Consider the following 20,145-nt stretch of genomic DNA (forward strand, 5'->3'; position numbering starts at 1 on the left):
TCAGACCTCTGAGCTGTCACCATTATCAAGGCTACTTCTAACTATAACAGGCTGCAGACTGGACGAGACTCTTAGGGCCTTTTTCACAGGCGTCCGCCTTGAGCGAACCATTAGTGCCAACACTATAACCATGAGGACGGTGAGAAGCAGTCCCACGACGGCTCCTGCCACAGTCACCGCATCTTCTTCCGCTCCTTGTCCACTGAGCTCCCGTGGAGACTGTCCATCTGCAAACAGCTCCTCCCCAGATGCAGAGCGCCGACGGCTGCGGTCCAGAGCAATGTGCATGATATTCGTTCCTCGGTTGTTCTCAGGTCCGATCTCCTCCGCCAGGACCGGGACTTCTCTGTTGGACCGTCTGTAGCGTCCTCTGGCCTCCGCTGGTACAAGGTCACCTGATGTTATTGAGTGGTACTCTGCACTTCGTTTGCCAATGCCACGCTTGGCGTTGTCTTTTGAACGCACAGTATAGATGGTGTGAATGAACCACTCCCTTCCTACTGCCACCTAGAGACCAGAAGGATAATAGAGGATTTGAGTTGACTTTGTAAATGACAGGTATCCAGAACAGGATGTTAGAGATTGGAAGTACGCCACTGTATATATTCATACCATAACTAATAAACCATCAAAAAGATTAGACCTGGAAAAGAGGAGTAGAATCCAGCCTGAATCCGTCAGATCCTGGCTGCTTCACCAGAGAGAGGGCAGTGGGGTCATCTACAGCCAGCAGGGCCTTGAAACTCACATCTCCAAAACTCTTGGCCTGAGTCTCAGGCTGGGCTTTGTCCTAGAGGCAAGGTGGAGTCATGGGACCATTTTCAAATGAGACTTTTTTTTTTCAAACAAACATTACAGAAAATTTCAGAAACAGTTCTTAACAGACCGCTTAAAGGTGGGGTATGTAATTTTTTAAAAACGCTTTAGAAAACGGGGACGCGTACCAAAACAAACTTGTAGCCAATCATGAGTAAGGGGCGTGTCTACTCATGATAGCGTTCAGTGAACAGCCGAGTGACAGAAAGATAGAGATGGCGGATAAAAAACAAAAGCGGAAAACGTCTGCGGAACGATAAGGCAAGAAGTAGGACCCGTGTGAAATATCAGATCAGCTCTCCAGCGCTGGAGAGAACTCAAGGAGTAGAAGGCCTGCGATCGGACACCGAGGTTGCTTTGTTTCTTCTCAATAGGTGAGTAACACCGTGTCTACACCGGACGCTGGCACGCTGCAACAGCTAAAGTCTGCCTACACTGGACACAATAAAGCGACCGTTGAAAATCATTTGAAATTTGTGTCAGTACGTCATAAATATAACCCGGTAGCAGTTTTCTGTCGGGGATCTGTCGTGCCGCACAGCATCACTGATTATAATGACTTCTATAGTATTTTGTCGCGCCACTCGCGTCTTCTGTGGCCACGGTGTAACATTGGTTTTGCTTTGTTTCACTGAACTAATCGTTGCCTGGGTTGCGTAGGCTACGTATGTGTGGGCCGAAGCTATCAAAATAGGGGCGAGACCCTTTTGGGGTAGGGACGTGTTTGTTTTGGTGATTTCAAATATCAACATTGGCTTCCAAAAATCTCTTACCCCACCTTTAAATAAATTATGTTAAATAGAGTACTGTCAAATCAATTAATCGCATCCAAAAGTTTCTGTTTACATAATGTGTGTGTGTACAGTGTATATTTATATGTATATAAATACACATACAAACATGTATACATTTAAGAAATATTTACATGTATATATGTATCTTCATATTTAAATACGATTTATATTATACGTAAATATAAATTACATATATTTCTTAAATATATATGTATGGATAAATATACACAGTACGCGCATGTATAATTAATTGTTATATATTAATCGTGATTATTGATTTGATATATATATATATAAAATGAAATATAATTTTACAAATAATATATTGTCAATTTTTTTTAAATAGAAATATATATTATATATTTGCATATGTTTTATTTAGAAGACTTATACAGTATACATTGTTATTTTTGTATTATTTCTATACATTTATAACTTATTTTAATTTCAGTTAGCTGCCAACATTTCACATTTTCTAATAAAATTTTTATCTAATATTTTAATTCTATTTTATTTCAGCTTTATTTCATTGAACAATCAGTTTTAGTTAACACTAACAACACTGCTAACATACTAACAATAATTTTGAATCTGTACAACAGGGATGGAGAGTCTGCAAGGCATCCAAACTCAGACTTGGCAGGGTTGTATTTAGGAACATATCCATCAGCGCCAGTGCACAGATACACCTTCTCAATGTTACAGTAGAAAGAGCCACCCAAGTTCTGCACAGGGTCCACCATCACCCGTCCATAGACTGTGTCACCTTGAAGAGAACAAGCTCAGTGTCAGCATAACACAGAACAGGAAATGTAAATTTAAAATGAGAGACTAATTAGATCATTTGACTTGTATTCAATCACACAGCCTCTTGAACTGATTAAGTTAGGTGTTCCAGTTAGACGTACCCTCAGAGAAAGCCGCATCATTCTCTTGACCGAAGCCCATAGATCCATCTGACAACCACAATGCCTTCTTAGACAACAGGAACATCTGTGTGTTCAGACTGAACTCCACCGCGACAGGGTCACTCACCTAAAGAAAGCAAACACAATAATACTTCTTTACAAGAGCCTCAGGTTGAACTGATAAGAAACATCACAAATACATATTTCATTCTGATATACAAGCAACTGATTAATTATAAAATTATAAAAAAAATTATATTTACTTATAACACACACACACACACACACAATAGAGCCTGCTTGCATTTTTCAAATTTAATACACTTGTTTTCTATTACAAATTCTATAATCAACAAGTAGAAAGAACATTTGAAATAAAATGCTTGAATTTGAAAATGTATTTAATTTTTGCTTTATTGACAGAATATTTTTCTAGTTTACCTGCTGAAAGCGGATATCAAGATCAAAAGTAACCGGCTCTCTAGGGTTGCAGACCGGAGGAACGGTGTACTCCACATTCATCGCTGCTGTACAGGGAATCAACTTCACTATGTATGCTCCTGAATAATCACGAACCTGCAGGTCACAGACACACAGGCATACAAGTTTAACATCACATTAGTTTTTCTCAAATGATTTTGCTTTAGCAAACAGCTTTTACATTGGCCATCAACTGGCGACTCAACACCGCCAGAACTGTTTATCACAAAAAGTAAACAGAAATGTCCTTAAAACCACAAAGTGGGGAAAGAGAGATCAACTCACTGCAAAGTCTGAAATGAACATCCATTGCTGGACAGGCTGGCTGTAGGTCGGCTCAGTCCTAACCAGAGTGAGGTTAAAGTTCAAGCCTGGGTGGTCTGCACTCAATACAATAGACTTCACAGGGGATGCTGGGTAATCAGGCAAGATAGCAAGTTAATTTAATCAAGTCAATGCATTTGTTCTATAAACCATTTAAGAAGAGAGATCTGATATTTAGATTTTACCTGCAGTCTTCTGACCCCTCAAATTTGCTGCTGGAAATAAGGCAAAAAGTTAATTCATCTTCAAATATTAATCTTTCCTTCCACAAATGTTGATGTATTTATTAATATTAATATAATTAATACAATTATAATTAATACGATTTCAGAGATGCCAAAACGTACCAGAATGTGCCGCTACAAACAACCCCCTGAAGCGAGCTTCTGTGCGAAAGTTCACCACAAGCCTCCCCTGCTCATTAATCCTCATGCTGGTTGGATATAAAGCTCCTGCAGAGAAAATATGTCCAATGTAATTATCTTTTCATTTTAAATATTATATGACTTCTTCCCATTTAAAGTTCCAATTTCCAAATCCTGAACTAGTTCTGTAATGTCTCTAGATGTCTGACATCATCTCAAGAATATGAGAATTTGGCAGAGATGTGCTCCCCTATTTTATATTAATAGAAAACGCGCTGATTGCCCTGATTTAACTTTTATTAAACATTTATTGCAGAAGGGAAAATAGAATTCAAAAATAGAGAAATTCTGGCCAATTAACATCAACACTCCTAAAATTGAGGAAAAAGTCATTTAAGAGACAGTATAATATTTAAAGCAGTAACACTTTACAATAAAGTCCCACTTGTTAACATAAGTCAATGCATAACACTATAACCTACTAAAATTATTTAATAAAGCATTTATTAATATTTATTAAAGGGATAGTTCACCCAAAAATGAAAATTCTGTCATTAATTACTCACCCTCCTGTCATTCGAAACCCGCAAGACCTTTGTTCATCTTCTGAAGACAAATTAAAATATTTTTGACGAAATCCAGGAGCTTTCTGACCCTGCATAGACAGCAATGTAACTACCACGTTAAAGGCCCAGAAAGGTATTAAGGACATTGTTAAAATAGTCAATGTGACATGATTGGTTCAACCTTAATTTTATGAAGCTTCAAGAATATTTTGTGCGCAAATAAGACTAATTTATTCAACAATTCTTCTCTTCCCTGTCAGTCAGTATTTTTGTACACATGGACTATTTTAACAATGTCCTTACTACCTTTCTGGGCCTCGAAAGTGGTAGTTGTGTTGCTGTCTATGCAGGGTCAGAAAGCCCTTGGATTTCATAAATATCTTAATGTTTTCTGAAGACGAGCAAAGGTCTTACGGGTTTGGAATGACATGAGGGTGAGTAATTAATGACAGAATTTTCATTTTTTGGATGAACTATACCTTAAATGTTAGCTAGTAAAAATATAATTGTTCAATGTTCATGTTAGTTCACAGTGCATTAGCTAATGTTAACAAATACAACTTCGGATAAAAAAAAAGAAAAAAGTATTAGTTAATGTTAAAATTAACATGACATTAATAAATGCTGTAGAAAAATGGTTCATTATTACTCCATGTTAACTAATGTTAACAAATAAACCCTTATTGTAAAGTGTTACCTTTAAAGCAATCATAATCTATCTTTTAAAACTAGAATTATTATTATTTTTAAAAATTATATTATTTTTCCTCATCCTGTGGGGGATAAAACATCCCCTAATTAAGGAATCACATATTTTATTTATTTATTTATTAACACATAAATTCACAACTTGCCTTGCAGTTCTGCCTGTGGAGGGCTGCCGACTCCATCCCTCCATAAGATGGCAGTGTCATAAACAAAGGTAAGCCGCAACTCAGAATGCAGGTCGAAGTGTTGCCAGCCTCCTGCTCCCACAGGGGAATGAAACACGTAAGAGACGTGGAGAGGAACTCGCAGGGTCACGTATGACTGCACCAGGTTCAGCACCTTTCAAAAACACATTCAAATGATATTTAAGATGAATAGCAACAAATACTGCAAAAAAGATTTTTAAGATTAAAAAAAAGAGCCCAATTCTCCACTAGAGGTTGCTACTAATCAGCACTGGCTGTTAGTCAAAGTAAAGTTCATCAATAAACCAGGATGCATTTTGTCAGAGGAAGAGATTAGCTGCCTCAAAGCATAATCTGTTTTGATTGAATGAAACATTTGCTAATTTACATAGTCAATTATAATCAAAATACCAGGCTATAAAAAAGTGCTCCTCAGTAATGAGGCCAGTCTGAACACCTGCTGGACTGGGTTTAATCAAGACGAGAAAAATCCCCATGAACATTGTCAAATTCCCATCCTGAGGGAGAGAAGATCCAGGCTTTTCATATTCAACCAGCTCCATTCAATATCCTCAGCAGGAACCGAGCACATCCTTTAGATGAAGTGTTTTGAATTCATGTCTCGTTTTACGGAGCTGTTGCAGACTTTAAGGCTTATTTTTGTAATAACAGATCATTCAGACATTTAGATGCTAGACTAGGAGGGGGAGCCATTTAAGCACAAATTGTGAAATGAAATGAATGAATACAAAATCTCAACGGGTTATGGCGAAGTCAATCTCCTCCTCTATTGAGAACAATCAGGAGTGTGGCAGAAATAAAACCCAAAGAGAGCTATGGATGTCACTAAGTGCTGTGCATAATAATAGAGGAAAACAAAGAAACAGTTCAAAGGAAGAAACCTACCTATGGAGACGTGTGTTCATGGAGAGGTGCTAATCAAGTTAAACTTGGGTGTTCTGTTTAAACATTTAGTTCCCACTCTATACATTGTGTAGTATAGCAGATGACTGGTACCAAACACATACAATGAAGCAAGTAAAGGAAATTATGGGCTAAATCCACACCAAATTCTCATTTTCTGCTTAAATCAGTTTTCATTATAGCTTTTAATTTATTTTAAATTAACATTAATTTGGCATCATTCTGTGTAATATTTAATATAGTGTAGTTCCTTCTTTTTTAAGGCAAGCCAAACATGCAGTTATCTGGAATGTTGAGTTAGATTTAATTAATGTTAACATTAATTAATTATATAATATGAATATTAATATTGTGAAATAAAATTACAATTGAAGATAACTCTTTTTCTATTTTAATATATTTAAAATGTAATTTATTCTTATGATGGCAAAGCTGAATTGTTATCATCATTACTCCAGTCTTCAGTGTCACATGATCCTTCAGAAATCAATCTGATATGCTGATTTGCTACTCAAGAAACATTTCTTATTTTTATTAATGTTAAAAAAAAAGTTCTGCTACTTAATAATTTTGTGGAAACTATGATATTTTCTTCCACCCAGGATTCTTTGAATAATCAAAAGAACATTATTTATTTAAAATAGAACTCTTTTGTAACATTATAGATGTCTTTGTCACTTTAATGCCTCCTTGTTGAATAATTAATATAATAATAACTGACCCCCAATCTTGTGAACGACAAGGATTTTTTTTTTAATTTGGGCCACTTTTACAATGTGAACTCATCTTTAATGGAGTTTTGCTATGATCTGTCTAAAACTATAAATGACAAATGAGATAAAGGAGGAATCAGAATATCTGTCTTCTCAAACATAGGAATCCTTTTTTGTGCGTTCTTTTAGCTCCAGGACAAGAACAGTTTCAATTTATGAACCACTAAGCATTAGAATTCAGCGGATTCTAAAAGCGGCCGCGACGTCTCACCTGCCCATCTGTTCCGATTGTTCCCCCGCAGTCTGTGAGCAGCTCAGACATGTCATAATAACTCACAAACTCCCACAGACAGGCCTCCAAGTTCAGGTTCCTGTAGAAGCGTAGAGTGGTCTGGCCTCTGAGGACAGGGCTGTACTGATACGGCAGAGTCTCTCCGACACTCTCGATATTCCGGGTGGCCTTGGTTAGAAATCCATGGCGTGTGGACACCTCATTAAAGTCCAGCAGATTGGAGCACCTGTGGTTTCCCACACGAGTGCCATCGGGGCTCAGAGTCAGCTCGAAATTGGACAGTGCACGAGTGGAGACCACAGGAAGCATGCCTGGAGCACACCAAATAGAAAATACAGGACAGTTAACAAACTAAAATCACTTTCACAATATTGCATCGGTTGAGATGAATGTCACTCTACTAAAAATAAGCTATAGCACTGAAATGCGAATCTTTCAAAACTGAATCTTATGAGATTTAGAAGCATTACCTGACACTATTCAAAGATATAGTTCACCCTGAAATGACAATGTTGTTATAATTTGCTCACTATGTTCCTGTCTGATGTTATTATTTACTTTAGGTATTTTGAAGAATGTGCATGCTTCTCTTTTCTAAACAACATATCAGCAATCAAAACAACTAAAAATACCATAAAAGTAATTAATTTGACTTTTATGCGCTATTTTCTTTATGCTTTAAAACCATATGCACAAATTTAGTTTTGAAACACATTTCTGTTATGCCGTGACGAGCGCCTTTTTCTGAGCAAATACACCCAAAGCGCGCTAGATAAAAAACCCGTCAAACAGCTCCTGATTACTGAACTAAGTTATGTTTTGTGCTAATACTGTCAAAACACACAAGGTTTATGTATAGATTCAGTTGGTTATGTCTAAAATGAAAGTAAACAGCTGAGAGAAACGGATGCATGCCTGTATATTAGATGTATGGAGGTCTTAAAGGGACAGTAGGCTACTAAACATGCTGCCGACTGTAATTAAGTTCACCCTAAAATGTAATTTGTCATTATTTTTTCACTCACATGTTGCCCCAAACCTGTATTAATTTCTTTCTTGTGCTGAACACAAAAGAAGATATTTTGAAGATTCTGGGTAGCCAAACAGTTGCTGGTCCACCTTGACTTTAACAGTAGGAAAAAAAATACAATGGAAGTCACTGTGGACCAGCAACTGTTTGGTTTTCCACATTCTTCAAAATATTTCAAAATTTTGATTTATCAAAATATCAAAAAGATATTTCAAAAACATTTAAAAAAAATATTTTTACCATATCGCCCATCCCTAGCCGAGGGGGACCAAACCCATACCGCACCAAAGACAACCCACCCCCGGTCCACAATTGTGCCCGCGTAATGCCATTTCGCCCCTGCCCTTCCGGAGGTCTGTGCACGCCACTGCTGTCATGACAACTCTTGGAAGGATTGGCATGGTAAATGTACATTACAATGATAATCTGTCTGGTCTTGGCGGAATAGATCTGCTATGATACTACTAAGTACCAAGACTTGCTACTGCCAATACATCCGCAACATGCTGCTGTGAGCATGTAAGAAATACTGCTGCTGCAAATATAACATGATCACCCCGTAGCAGATCTATACAGGTGGAGCTGGGGAAGGTGGAGGGTTTCTGCAGTATTTAAATGTCGAGCTTACTGGCTACCAATACAGGAGAGAACCAATCAGCTGTGACATGTGATAATGATATCATTATGTCAGATTGAGTTAGACCTATCGGACTGCGCCATCTAGTGTTTCATCCCAGAATTTTGGATTAGAACCTACAGTATACTTAAATGTTAGCGCAAATGTGATTTGAGAGCTACTGCAGACAGGAAGATTTTCGTTTATTAATGTCTTAAATTTTCATCTTTTCCTTACACAAAGCTACCATGTGGTTTTAGAAGTTTAGGAGTGTATGAGTTATATGGGCTCATTTTATAGTGTTGTTTTGGACAATCTAAAAAACAACACTGTAAATTAATATTTTATAGCTTTCCATTTTTGGGCAATCTTCAAAAGTGTATCTTTTTGAGTTCCACAGAAGAAATAAAGTCACAACATTAGGGTGAGTAAATGATGATAAAATATTCCTTTTTTCATAATCGTTAAATTGCACATTTTGCCTGCAGTAAAGGTAGTGTCACTGTATTGCAGGAACGCTATGGAAACATAGTTAAAAGCAAACAGCTTTTGATTGGTTAGGAAGGTTACATATTTAGTCAAATGGCCTAGATTTCTGGCATGAAACTAGTGACAATTTTCCCACTAAATACTTTAAAATACTTTGCACCCTTCTATTATTTTCTTCCCAGAAAATCATTTTGATGGAAGACAAACATGATTTTGATGGAAAATGTTGTTGGCAAATGTGTAACATGACACTTCATGTTTATGCATCATTCAGACTTTTATTTAGGCTTTTGAAGAGAGCTGTAATATTTAGTTTTGACAGCAAATAATGCATAAAACCTACAAGAATGCCAGCTTTTTTCCCAAGGGGATATGTGAGAGGGGTTTCTCTCAGAGGGGCTGAACTAAGCAAACAACCTGGCAGTCAGAGGGGAAATAATTCTCTCACCGTCTATGTGGGGCATGCTGACAGTAAGCTTGACGAGATTGGCATATTCAGGGTCTTCAGCGCCTGTATAACGCAGTTTGGCAGAAAAGGGCTCAGCACCTACTGTGCCCAATTTACGTGGCTGGCACATCCCTGCCCAGGAACATCAAAGACATGAAACATTACTTCAAGCATATTACCACCTACTGACAGTCTAATTCCACATTGCAAATGGCATATTATAACCAGCAGCTCAGGAAGAGCATAATGTTCTTTGGTGCTGCTATACAAAGCAAAGCATTTTTATATGATTCCACTTTACGTGATGGTTTCGGGCTCACCTTCCTCCATGCTAATAGACACAATGGGGCTGCTCAGTTCCAGCCCTTCATTCCCGTTAGAATTCACGGCACGGGCCGCACACTGCACTCTAGAACCCGCTTGGAAGTAAATGGAGTCTAGGGTGATCATCTTGGAGGAAGTAAAAAAGGTTTCAAAGTCAGCCTCTCTCATGGGGCTGGTGACGCCATCCGGACCACTGGGGGCGCTTATGAGCCATCGGTAACGAGTCAGTGTATCGTTGATGTGTTCGCCAATGCAGATGGAGCCTGTTTTGTCATAGTCGGGATATTTGAGATTGCAAGCCTGGATAAGTCAGAGAAATAAACAAGGACAAGAAAAAAAAATCTGACAATGAAAACTACATTTTAAAATACAAAATGCTATTCGATAAAAAAAAATCAAGTAGATTTATTATCTTTTACACTGCAGGGATGTATTAAATTGATCAAATGTGACAGTAAAGACATTTTTAATATTACAAAAGATTTCTGTTTCAAATAAATGCTGTTATTTTGAACTTGCTATTCATCGAAGAGTCGTGAGAAAATACATCACAGGAATGAATTACATTTTAAAATATATTAAAATAGAAAACAGTTATAATAAAGTGTAGTAATTAGGGCCAGGACTCGATTAAAAAAAATAATCTAATTAATTAGAGGCTTTGTAATTAATTAATTGAAATTAATCGCATTTTAATCGCATATAAATATTTGACCTGAGAACAGTGAGAAGTAAGTTTTTTTCATATGGATTTTTAAATTTCCCATCCACAGGGCCAACCAAAGCGGTCTCATCAGCTTCTTTGTCCATGTTCACTGTGGTTTGTTTTTGTCTGAATGCTAGTTGGTGCTCCAGTATAATCGGTCCGCCGAAACTCATCCAGTGAGAAACGTTCCGCGGTGCAAAAATAAGTGCGATTAAAATGCGTTAAAAAAATTTAACGCGTTATTTTTGTGTAATTAATTAATCTAAATTAACGCGTTAAAGTCCCGGCCCTAGTAGTAATATTTCCCAATATCACTGTTTTTACTGTATTTTTGATCAATTGTTGATATTTAAAAAAAAAAAAAAATAAATCACCAAACCCAATTTTTTTTTAAGAGTGTACATAATATAATATAATTAATATAATATAATATAATATAATATAATATGGTAACTCTATAATTGAAGCCTTTATTTATAATGAATTATAAAAGTAGTTTTAGTGTATTAATTATGCCTTAGTTGTAATGAATCTTATAAGGCATTGTATGATCTCATGAATAATTGTAAATGTAATTGTAGTTATAATAAATTATAATACTTATCTATTCATTGTTACACGTTTAGAAAGCATAAACTGCATTAAAACACATGAAAATCGAACCTTCAAATATTATAATGCATTTTAACTTTGGTTACTATTATTTTTGAAAACAAAGATTTAATGCATTACAGCAGAGGTCCCCAAACACCGGGTCCTGACCCACTACCGGGCCGTGGAAGAATAGCTACCAGGTCGCAAGAACGTTCTGGGAAAAATGTGTATAGATATGACACTGTTATTTATTGTGTGTTAATGACTGTTCTTATTATTCTGTATTTTCGTTGTATGCGATTGATATGGAGTAGCAATTTGATGATTTCATGTTAAATAAGTAAATTAAAGATTGCTCTGATCTGTCATATATTAGGGGTTAAACGGATTGCAGTTGATCCATGATATGTACGGACGAGACCCTACTGTCTGGCACGCACGTGATTCGCAAATTAATTAGCCAATTTACACGTTCAAACTATTTTAAACCACAAGAAGAAGAAACGAAAGAGAGCTCAATTCGATACTCACGCACTGTTCTTGCTCACAATCAAAGCGCGCATAAGCATAGAGACATGTTTCAGACAGCGTGGAAATACTGAGTTGCCTATACAGTGGATATAAAAAAATCTACACACCCCTGTTAAAATGCCAGGTTTCTGTGATGTAAAAAATTTATAAATAATTTCAGGACTGTTTCCACCGTCAATGTACGTAAACTATAACCTGTGCAACTAAATTAAAAACAAACTGAAATCTTTTAGGAAGGTTGAAGGTTGAACTTTTTGGTCATAATTCTAAAAGGTATGTTTGGCACAAAAACAACAACACTGCACATCACCAAAGGAACACCATACCCAAAGTGAAGCATGGTGGTGGCAGCATCACACTTTGGGGCTGTTTTTCTTCAGCTGGAACTGGGGTCTTAGTCAAGGTGGAGGGAATTGTGAACAGTTCCATGTACCAGTCAATGTTGGTACAAAACCTTCAGGCGTCTGCTAGAAAGATGAAGAGGAACTTCATCTTTCAGCACGATAACAACCCAAAGCATACATCCAAATCAACAAAAGAATGGCTTCACCAGAAGATGATAAAGTTTTGGAACGGCCCAGCCAGAGCCCAGATCTAATTCCGATTGAAAATCTGTGGGGTGATCTGAAGAGGGCTGTGCACAGGAGCTGCCCTCGCAATCTGACAGATTAGGAACATTTTTGCAAAGAAAAGTGGGAAAATATTGCGAAGTCAAGATGTGCCATGCTGATAGACTCATACCCATAAAGACTGAGTGGTGTAATCAAATCAAAAGGTGCTTCAACAACGTATTAGTTTAAGGGTGTGCACACTTACGCAACAACATTATTTCAGTTTTTTATTTTTACTCCACCTTTCCTAAAAGATTTCAGTTTGTTTTTTAATTTAGTTGTACAGGTTATAGTTTACATTAAAGGTGGAAATAGTTCTGAAATTATTTATCTTGGCCTCATGTTTTTACATCACAGAAACCTGGCAATTTAACAGGGGTGTGTAGAATTTTTATATCCACTGTATGCACACATAAAATTAGCTTATGTCAAAAACCCTTCACGCCATTGTCATTGTGCTTTAAATATTTTTTTTCTTGCTTATCCGAATAAATAGGCTAATCCGATCTGTGACCACAATATAATGCATTGAACCACTATATAATACTATATAATAGTCTAAAATATATACACATATTAGACTACCACAGTTTTACCATCACTGTTCTGTGATATCATCACAGTACTTCCACACAACAAAGTTCTGCACACAACAGATGTCTGTTTAAGCATTTATCACAGGAAACAACACGGAGGATTTGAAAGATTAAACATTGTTTGTTTCTTGTGCTCTTTCTCAAGTCCTAATGGTTTAAGAAAAGCACAATCACTGTGAAGCCTACATTACTACATTTTTTATAGCTTAAGATTTGAAAAATCATTATAATCTTATTTTTTTCATTCGCTTGTACTTCAAGGACCTATTAAAAACTTGATAAAAACGACCACATAATTAGCATTAAAAATGCCTTTAAAATGAATATATAAATGACGCTGGTCACAAGTTGGGAAATGTTCCTAACAGACTTTTTCTTCTGACAAACATACCGTGACGCAGACGACAGGGTATCCAGCGGGTGGGTGAGCATTTTCTTTGGTTCTTTTGACATCATCGTAATGCAGCAGTGACACAACATGAGGTAGTGAAGGGAACGTGACGTCAGCCATACTGTTGGTCTCCTCAATGTACACTATGGCTTTAGTCATCTGCCAACATGAGCGACATAGTTTTTCAAGTTACATAAACTGCGCATTAAACTCCAGATACGTACCACAGGGAACATTTCTTACCTGGATTTCAGCAACCATGTTCTCGTCTGGTTTCAGATGGACAGTGAAGGCCTCTCTCATCTCTCTTACGCCATCAAACAAAACCTCCACTTCCACTACATGCTCAATCTCACCAGCTTTAAATTCAACATCTGCGCACACACACACACAAAACATGTGATTACATCCACTAAAAGATAAACACATCCTAACGTTTCTTCTCCTAAATGCTTCCACACCTGATTGCATTTGTCATTTGCATCCTGAACTCTATATAACCTGATGTAGACAGGAAATTCATGCATGTGGAAGCAGCTTGGAGCCACCTGCCAATCTACAAAGGATAATTAGATACGGCATATTCAAAATGCAAATGACCCGTTCTGGCCTCCAGGAGCCTCACCGAGGGAGATGGGATGGTAGTCTTCTCCAGATATGGCAGAGCCGTCTTTCGTGTGCACCCTCACCAGGGACACTTTCGAAGCATCTCCTGTCCTGCGGATAGGGATCTTCACCAACGTCATCTGCCCCGACTCTTTTGGCTCACTAACACTGAACTTTGTCTCGGCAAACTTGATGATGGGCTCTGAGAGAAGAAGATGAGAAGACATATGAGAATTGAGGAGTTTTTGTTCGTTAAAACATTCTTAGCCAAAAGAGAATCTGTTTAGTAAGTTTACAAATTCTAGAAGTCTGAACCTAAATGTCAGGTATTTATTTTAATATTCATCTAACGTGTATTTCAAATGAAAGCTGCTTTGATGAAAAATGTTTTTGTTTCTTTCTTACTGTCAGAGTTGTCCTTGATCTTGATGAGGGTTTCATTCTGGTTGCCTATGGATGCTCCGTACGGCGAGTCGCTCTTCGCACTCCCCAGAACCAGCCTCAGTTCCTCCTCCTCCTCATGAATCGAATCATCCACCAGCTTCAGCACACAGGGTTTTTCAGACTCTCCTGGGGACCAAAACATGAATGAAAAAAAATCCACCTCAACGTTTATTTACTATTAAAAAAATTCATAAAAAAAAGTGAAACTGACAACGCCGTGCAATTAAACAAAGCATGACCTCCTTTTTGGACAAATGTTTATGTCACTTGAATGGCTGATATCAAGTGAAGTTTATGATTTTTACCTGTTTAACTTTAGGTTTAAATTCATTCAGTTGTTTGCATGTTCAGTTGTTCTTTCATCATTTCTTTGTAGATTCATCCATTCCTTTGTTTGATTGTTAATTTATTCAGTTGCATTTTCCCTATTCCACATCCTAGCTTAGACAATCATCACTCGAATATTTTACTTGTGTGTGATTTTTTTAACTGATTAACTTAAGTTTAATTCACTCATATTTGTTAGTTTATTTGATTCTTCAGTCATTCATTTCTTTGTATCTAAAATCGTTCATTTAGTTGTTTATTCGATTTTTTTATCATTAAATTCTTTGTACATTTATTTGTTTCTTTTGTGTTCATTCTTTTATTCAGTTATATTCCCCCAATCCACATCCAAACTTACAAAATGAACAATAACTTGCATATTTCACTTGAATTTGGACTAATACAGGTGAAGTGTGAAATTGTTTTGAACTGTCAATTCAAGTTTAATTCACTCCACTATTTGTTAGTTCATATGTTCATTCATTTATTTATAAATTCCTTCATTCAATCATTCATCTGTCCATTGTTGCTTTGTTTGCTCATTCATTCATTCATTATTTGCTTGCTTATCAATTCATTTGTTTCTTGTTTGCCCATTCATTCATTCATTCATTTTATTGTTTTGTCCATTAATTCATGCATTCCTTTATTAATTTCATTTGTTTGCTTGTTAATTTATGCATTTGTTAATTTATTAATTTGTTCATTGTTTGTTTGTTTGTTCATTCATTAATTTGTTCATTGTTGGTTAGTTTGTTCATTAATCTATTTATTCATTCGTTCATTCATTAATTTCATGTGTTTGTTTAATAATTCATTCGTTTTCTGGTTCACTCGTTTGTTTGTCCATTCATTCATTTCTTCCTTCCATTTCCCATCTTAAGTAAAAGGTTATTTACCGGGCAAGAAAGTTATGATGGACGTGTCAGTGTTGGGTCTCTCGTCAAAGTCGGACACCACCTGTGCAGAGCCCTGGCGGGTGTAGCAGCGTACAGTGGACTTGTGTCTGATGTCTCCGCTGTGGTGTACCACTGCAGTGATGTGACCTTCACTCTCCTCTGCAGTCATCACAGCCTGTTTAAACTGCACTTTTGGCACTGAGGAAAGAGAACAAACAAATCCAAACGCTCTAATATAACAGTCTACCTCCACATCAAGGACAAAAACTAGTAATATTCATGCTGTAGGTGACAGCCAAGTCTATGAAACAGCGTATGGATGCGTCACAGTCACAATTTTGTTAGAAAAAAGTGAAATACTCACAGTCTGAAATGGAGTCATTGATAAAGATTGTGACTTTCGCTGGCTCTCCCAGAATTCCATTGGAGGGCATCCGGAGAATAAGCTCAAATCGTTCTGTCCCTTCCAAAACAGGCTGGCCTAGGTCATCCAGGATGGTGACCTGGACCGTCTGCATACTCACACCCGGTGCAAACTCCAAGTTTCTGCTGATTCCCACATAGTCCACCCCCGCTAGAAGATGAACGCACAGAAAAAAGGCTAAGGTCAGAGAGAGGTCAGACGATATTTAACTGCAGAAGCACAGGAGCCTCACTTTTGATGAATCCTCTCTCAGAGAGACTGCTGTTTCGGCTTTTTTTTAGAGGAATCGATGTACAGTATAGAGCTTACAGCTTAAGTTTTGGTTGGCTGCACAGAGAACTCGGATGAACAGAGATTTTTTATTTTATTTCAACTCCTAGCGGCATTTTTGATGCCACACGTCACTTGTTCAAGGACTTAGCCGTAATATTCAATATTTCTAGCTGATAAGTCTCACATTGATGAAATAACCTCGGCCATTCTAGTTTGTTTGCAGGGAAAAACGAAAGAGACAACAAGTAAAGAGGACATTTTTACTTATTTATTTTTTTTACTAATTTGTAGAAGTTCCAAAACAAGTCAAGATTACTATACCAAAAAAAAAAAGCTTTACATTTCTTATATATAAATGACCTCTGTTAGGATAGCATGTTGTATGAAATGAGTAACAGTGCTGGTTGAGGATGGGAAAAAGGATGGATTATTGTGAAAATCAAACGGTATCACACACCTTCGGCAGAAACTGGGTCTGTTTTGCGGGACCTCACAGTAACCGTAGCCTTTTTAGAAAGATCTGTCCCTGTCCTCCACACACGGACTTCAATGTGGCCGTCGCTCTCATCGACATTATACTCCCGATTGTCAAAATAGAACACAGGAGCTGTGGGGGAAAATAAGCCAAAGAGACAAACATAAATTTCCATGAATAATGAATTTCAATGAATTGATTTTTCCATGACTCTTACAGTCATTTGTAATCAATAAAATACAAAAATGGTTTATTTTATTTAATAAACATTATCCTGTTATTTTTCTTTATTTAATTGCGGTTAAATTCTCATTTATTTATGTTTAATACTATAATGTTTTCTTACAATATCCCTTTATCATAACTAAACAGAACTTTTAAACTAATAACTAAACATAACTTCCCTCTTTTGAAGGATATGAAAATATGTAAGCCTGCAAAAACCTTTAAGATTTTATTAATTCAAGTGGTATTTTCAGATGTATATTCCGTGACCACAGGAAGCCTATATGTATATGTACCAACCCTCGAAATCAACCTTCCTCCTCCTTTTTTATTCTTTGACACACAAGAACACCTTATTATTTACATTTGATTGTAACAGTAGAGAAAAAAACTTGAATAAATCATGTATACATAATAGTAAATCAACCTCCTACCAAGCTGTATGACAGCTAAAACCAGCTCTGTTTCATAACCACCAGATTCAGCATCTAAACACTAATGTTCAGTTTGCAGACTGAACAGTGGACACCGGTTTCTATGACAACAAACTGACACCTTGTATGGAAGTTTGTGTTTTTCTCACCCGTGGCATCTAAGAGCAGAGGTCCCTGGGAGAGGGATTCAACAGCTGTCATCTCACATTATCTACAGGAAGCCACTTACAAAGAAATGCCTGTAATCTCTCTGTTCAGAACACACTCCAAACATAAGATCAGGTCACAAATTGCAGGGTTTAATCTGGATAGATTCATCTTTATTCAGCATACAAAGTATAAATACCAATAATACTTGCCCTGAACTAACATTTTGTAAATGTTTCTGTATGTCTCTGATAACTAACAGACCAAAATATTTATTAACTTTTTTACAGAAAATTCAAATTCAAATGCCAAATTTGAAATGTTGACTTGGCAAGTAAAAAGACTATAAAATAATTTAAACAAAAATTAATGCTACATGAAAGCTTGTTTCTGCCATTGAATAAAGGTAATTGTGACTTTTTAACTCGTTTTTTTTTCTTGTAATTATGAGTTTACATCTCGTAATTATTATTATTTTTTCTCAGAATTGCATGATATAAACTTGCAATTCTGACTTTCTCAGAATTGCGAGATATAAAGTCTGAATCACGTAAAAAAATGTTATAAATTGTGAATTATGAGATAGGCTATAAACTTGGATTTCTGACTTTCTCAGAATTGTGAAAAGTCAGAATTTGTAAGAAAAAAGTCAGAATGGCAAGTTTGTTTCTCACAATTCTGACTTTGTTTTTCACAAATTCGAGTTTATATCACACACTTCTGAGATAAAAAGTAATGATTACCTTTTTATTTTTTATTTAGTGACCGAAACAGGCTTCCAACTACACAGAAATATATATAAAATGACAAAAGCACTAAAACTACAATTAAAGTGACAGAAAACTTAACTGAAAATCTAAAAATAATAGCTATTATTATTAGAAATTATTTAGTTAAATTGTAGTAATAGATACTATAATAATACTAAATACTACTACTACTACTACTAATAATAACACATGTGTTGGATTCTGGCTTGTGTAAACATACTAATCCCACATTTTTCTAACTCACTATTATTAGAGACAAAAATATGCAATTATCAATCATTTCTGTACATCAGAGCTTGACTATTTAAAACGCTGACATTAAGACAGTGAATCCTTCAAATTTTCTCGCAATTGCCCAAGAAAAAAGCATTGTGAGTGATTTCAAGGGTGTTGCTATTTGGTTGCTAAGGCATTCTGAACATTTGTTGCCATGTTGTTGCAAGGTGAATTCTTACTGGACCAAGTCTCTAAAACACTCTGGTCCCTAGATACAGCTTGAGACATTTTTTAAAGCACAAACTATTCTTGGTTAAGATGTTTTAAAATGATTCAATTGTTGAGGGGAAGCATTAAAAAAGAATTAGTGTGTTGAAATTTTCACAGCCGCATGAGACGCAGGGTGAAGCTGAAGGTTAAAGCCCCTCAGGGTAAAATCTCATGCGGCATTATATTTTGATACACAGGCAGAAGCTTCAAGCAAACCCATTTCAGGACTTATCACAGCATACATGAACTGTGCTGAATCATCCGAGCGTTATCATACTCAGTAGGGCTAATGAGGGATGATTCATGCTCAAAGCAGATGAATGATGGCATCTGCACCACAGAGAGCAAACTTGCAAAAGATTACATTTTATGAAGAAAATACAATTAGACAAAGCTGCAAATTATCAAGTCCATATGGATATAGGCACACAGGGATAATTCATATCCAGGTGTCTAAACAAACGGTTTCGATTAGACCACACCATTAGATTCATATTCCAGCTATTAAAAGTAGCTAGTGTTCATACAAAACATTCATTATATTGGCAAATATTTGTGGCTATCTCTCCCGTTCCAATCAAAACCTCTGCACATCACGTCTATTTCCGGGAGCCTGTTCTCGGCCACGAGTCTGTCAGAGCTTTTTAAAGCTTCAGGTGACGGATAAAAAGTCTGTGTGTTCTCTGATTTTGAACTCGCTAGCGCGTCTGTCAGCAGCATGGAGTGCGGATGGGTTTATGCAGTTTTGACAGCTTTGTGAAACATCTTTCAGAAAACTAACGAAAAGGAGGTGGGAAGCATTGAGACTTGTGCAATATTTAGTTGTATCTGTCAAAAACTGAAGCTATTTTTACACTTCAAGGGAAAATAAGATAAGAAATTACTGTTAACTAGGAGCTGATTCTGAAAAGAGACATCAGAAATGTGTTTTTGGCATGTAGAATCTTTCTTTGTGACATATTCTTGCATATTAAGCATAGCTGAGCTGTGGGATTTGAAGTGAAACCATGACTGCTCCTTATTATTGTAGATCAATAGATTCTGTTTCCAGAAATTAAACTATAATAAAATAACCTTATTTTTTTTCTAAATAACAGCTACTAAATAAAGGCATGTAACAAAAACAAATGACAAGTAAAAAATTAAATAAAAATAATAATATAATTGGACTATTTTACCATAATCAATAAGCATAAACAGTGTTTTTATGTTTTTTTTTTTTTT

At 36.4% G+C, this 20,145-nt stretch overlaps 1 protein-coding gene across 1 annotated transcript in view; it reads right to left on the minus strand.

Moving 5' to 3' along the window:
• LOC306863758 (FRAS1-related extracellular matrix protein 2-like) overlaps positions 1-20,145 on the minus strand; it is a gene marked incomplete at both ends in the record, with an annotated part of 72,497 nt that continues 52,352 nt past the window's right edge. The window contains 19 exons of the mRNA XM_079407299.1: positions 1-507; positions 644-790; positions 2,189-2,376; positions 2,519-2,645; positions 2,960-3,094; positions 3,284-3,411; positions 3,508-3,534; positions 3,670-3,774; positions 5,108-5,300; positions 7,055-7,386; positions 9,659-9,790; positions 9,979-10,282; positions 13,412-13,570; positions 13,655-13,785; positions 14,037-14,219; positions 14,423-14,587; positions 15,688-15,885; positions 16,052-16,261; positions 16,842-16,991. Coding sequence (XP_079263425.1) covers positions 1-507; positions 644-790; positions 2,189-2,376; positions 2,519-2,645; positions 2,960-3,094; positions 3,284-3,411; positions 3,508-3,534; positions 3,670-3,774; positions 5,108-5,300; positions 7,055-7,386; positions 9,659-9,790; positions 9,979-10,282; positions 13,412-13,570; positions 13,655-13,785; positions 14,037-14,219; positions 14,423-14,587; positions 15,688-15,885; positions 16,052-16,261; positions 16,842-16,991 — 3,521 coding nt within the window. The remainder of the gene's footprint in view (positions 508-643; positions 791-2,188; positions 2,377-2,518; positions 2,646-2,959; positions 3,095-3,283; positions 3,412-3,507; positions 3,535-3,669; positions 3,775-5,107; positions 5,301-7,054; positions 7,387-9,658; positions 9,791-9,978; positions 10,283-13,411; positions 13,571-13,654; positions 13,786-14,036; positions 14,220-14,422; positions 14,588-15,687; positions 15,886-16,051; positions 16,262-16,841; positions 16,992-20,145) is intronic.

This window comes from Barbus barbus (genome assembly GCF_936440315.1).
Source record: "Barbus barbus genome assembly, chromosome: 45".
In the NCBI taxonomy this organism is placed as follows: Eukaryota; Metazoa; Chordata; class Actinopteri; order Cypriniformes; family Cyprinidae; genus Barbus; species Barbus barbus.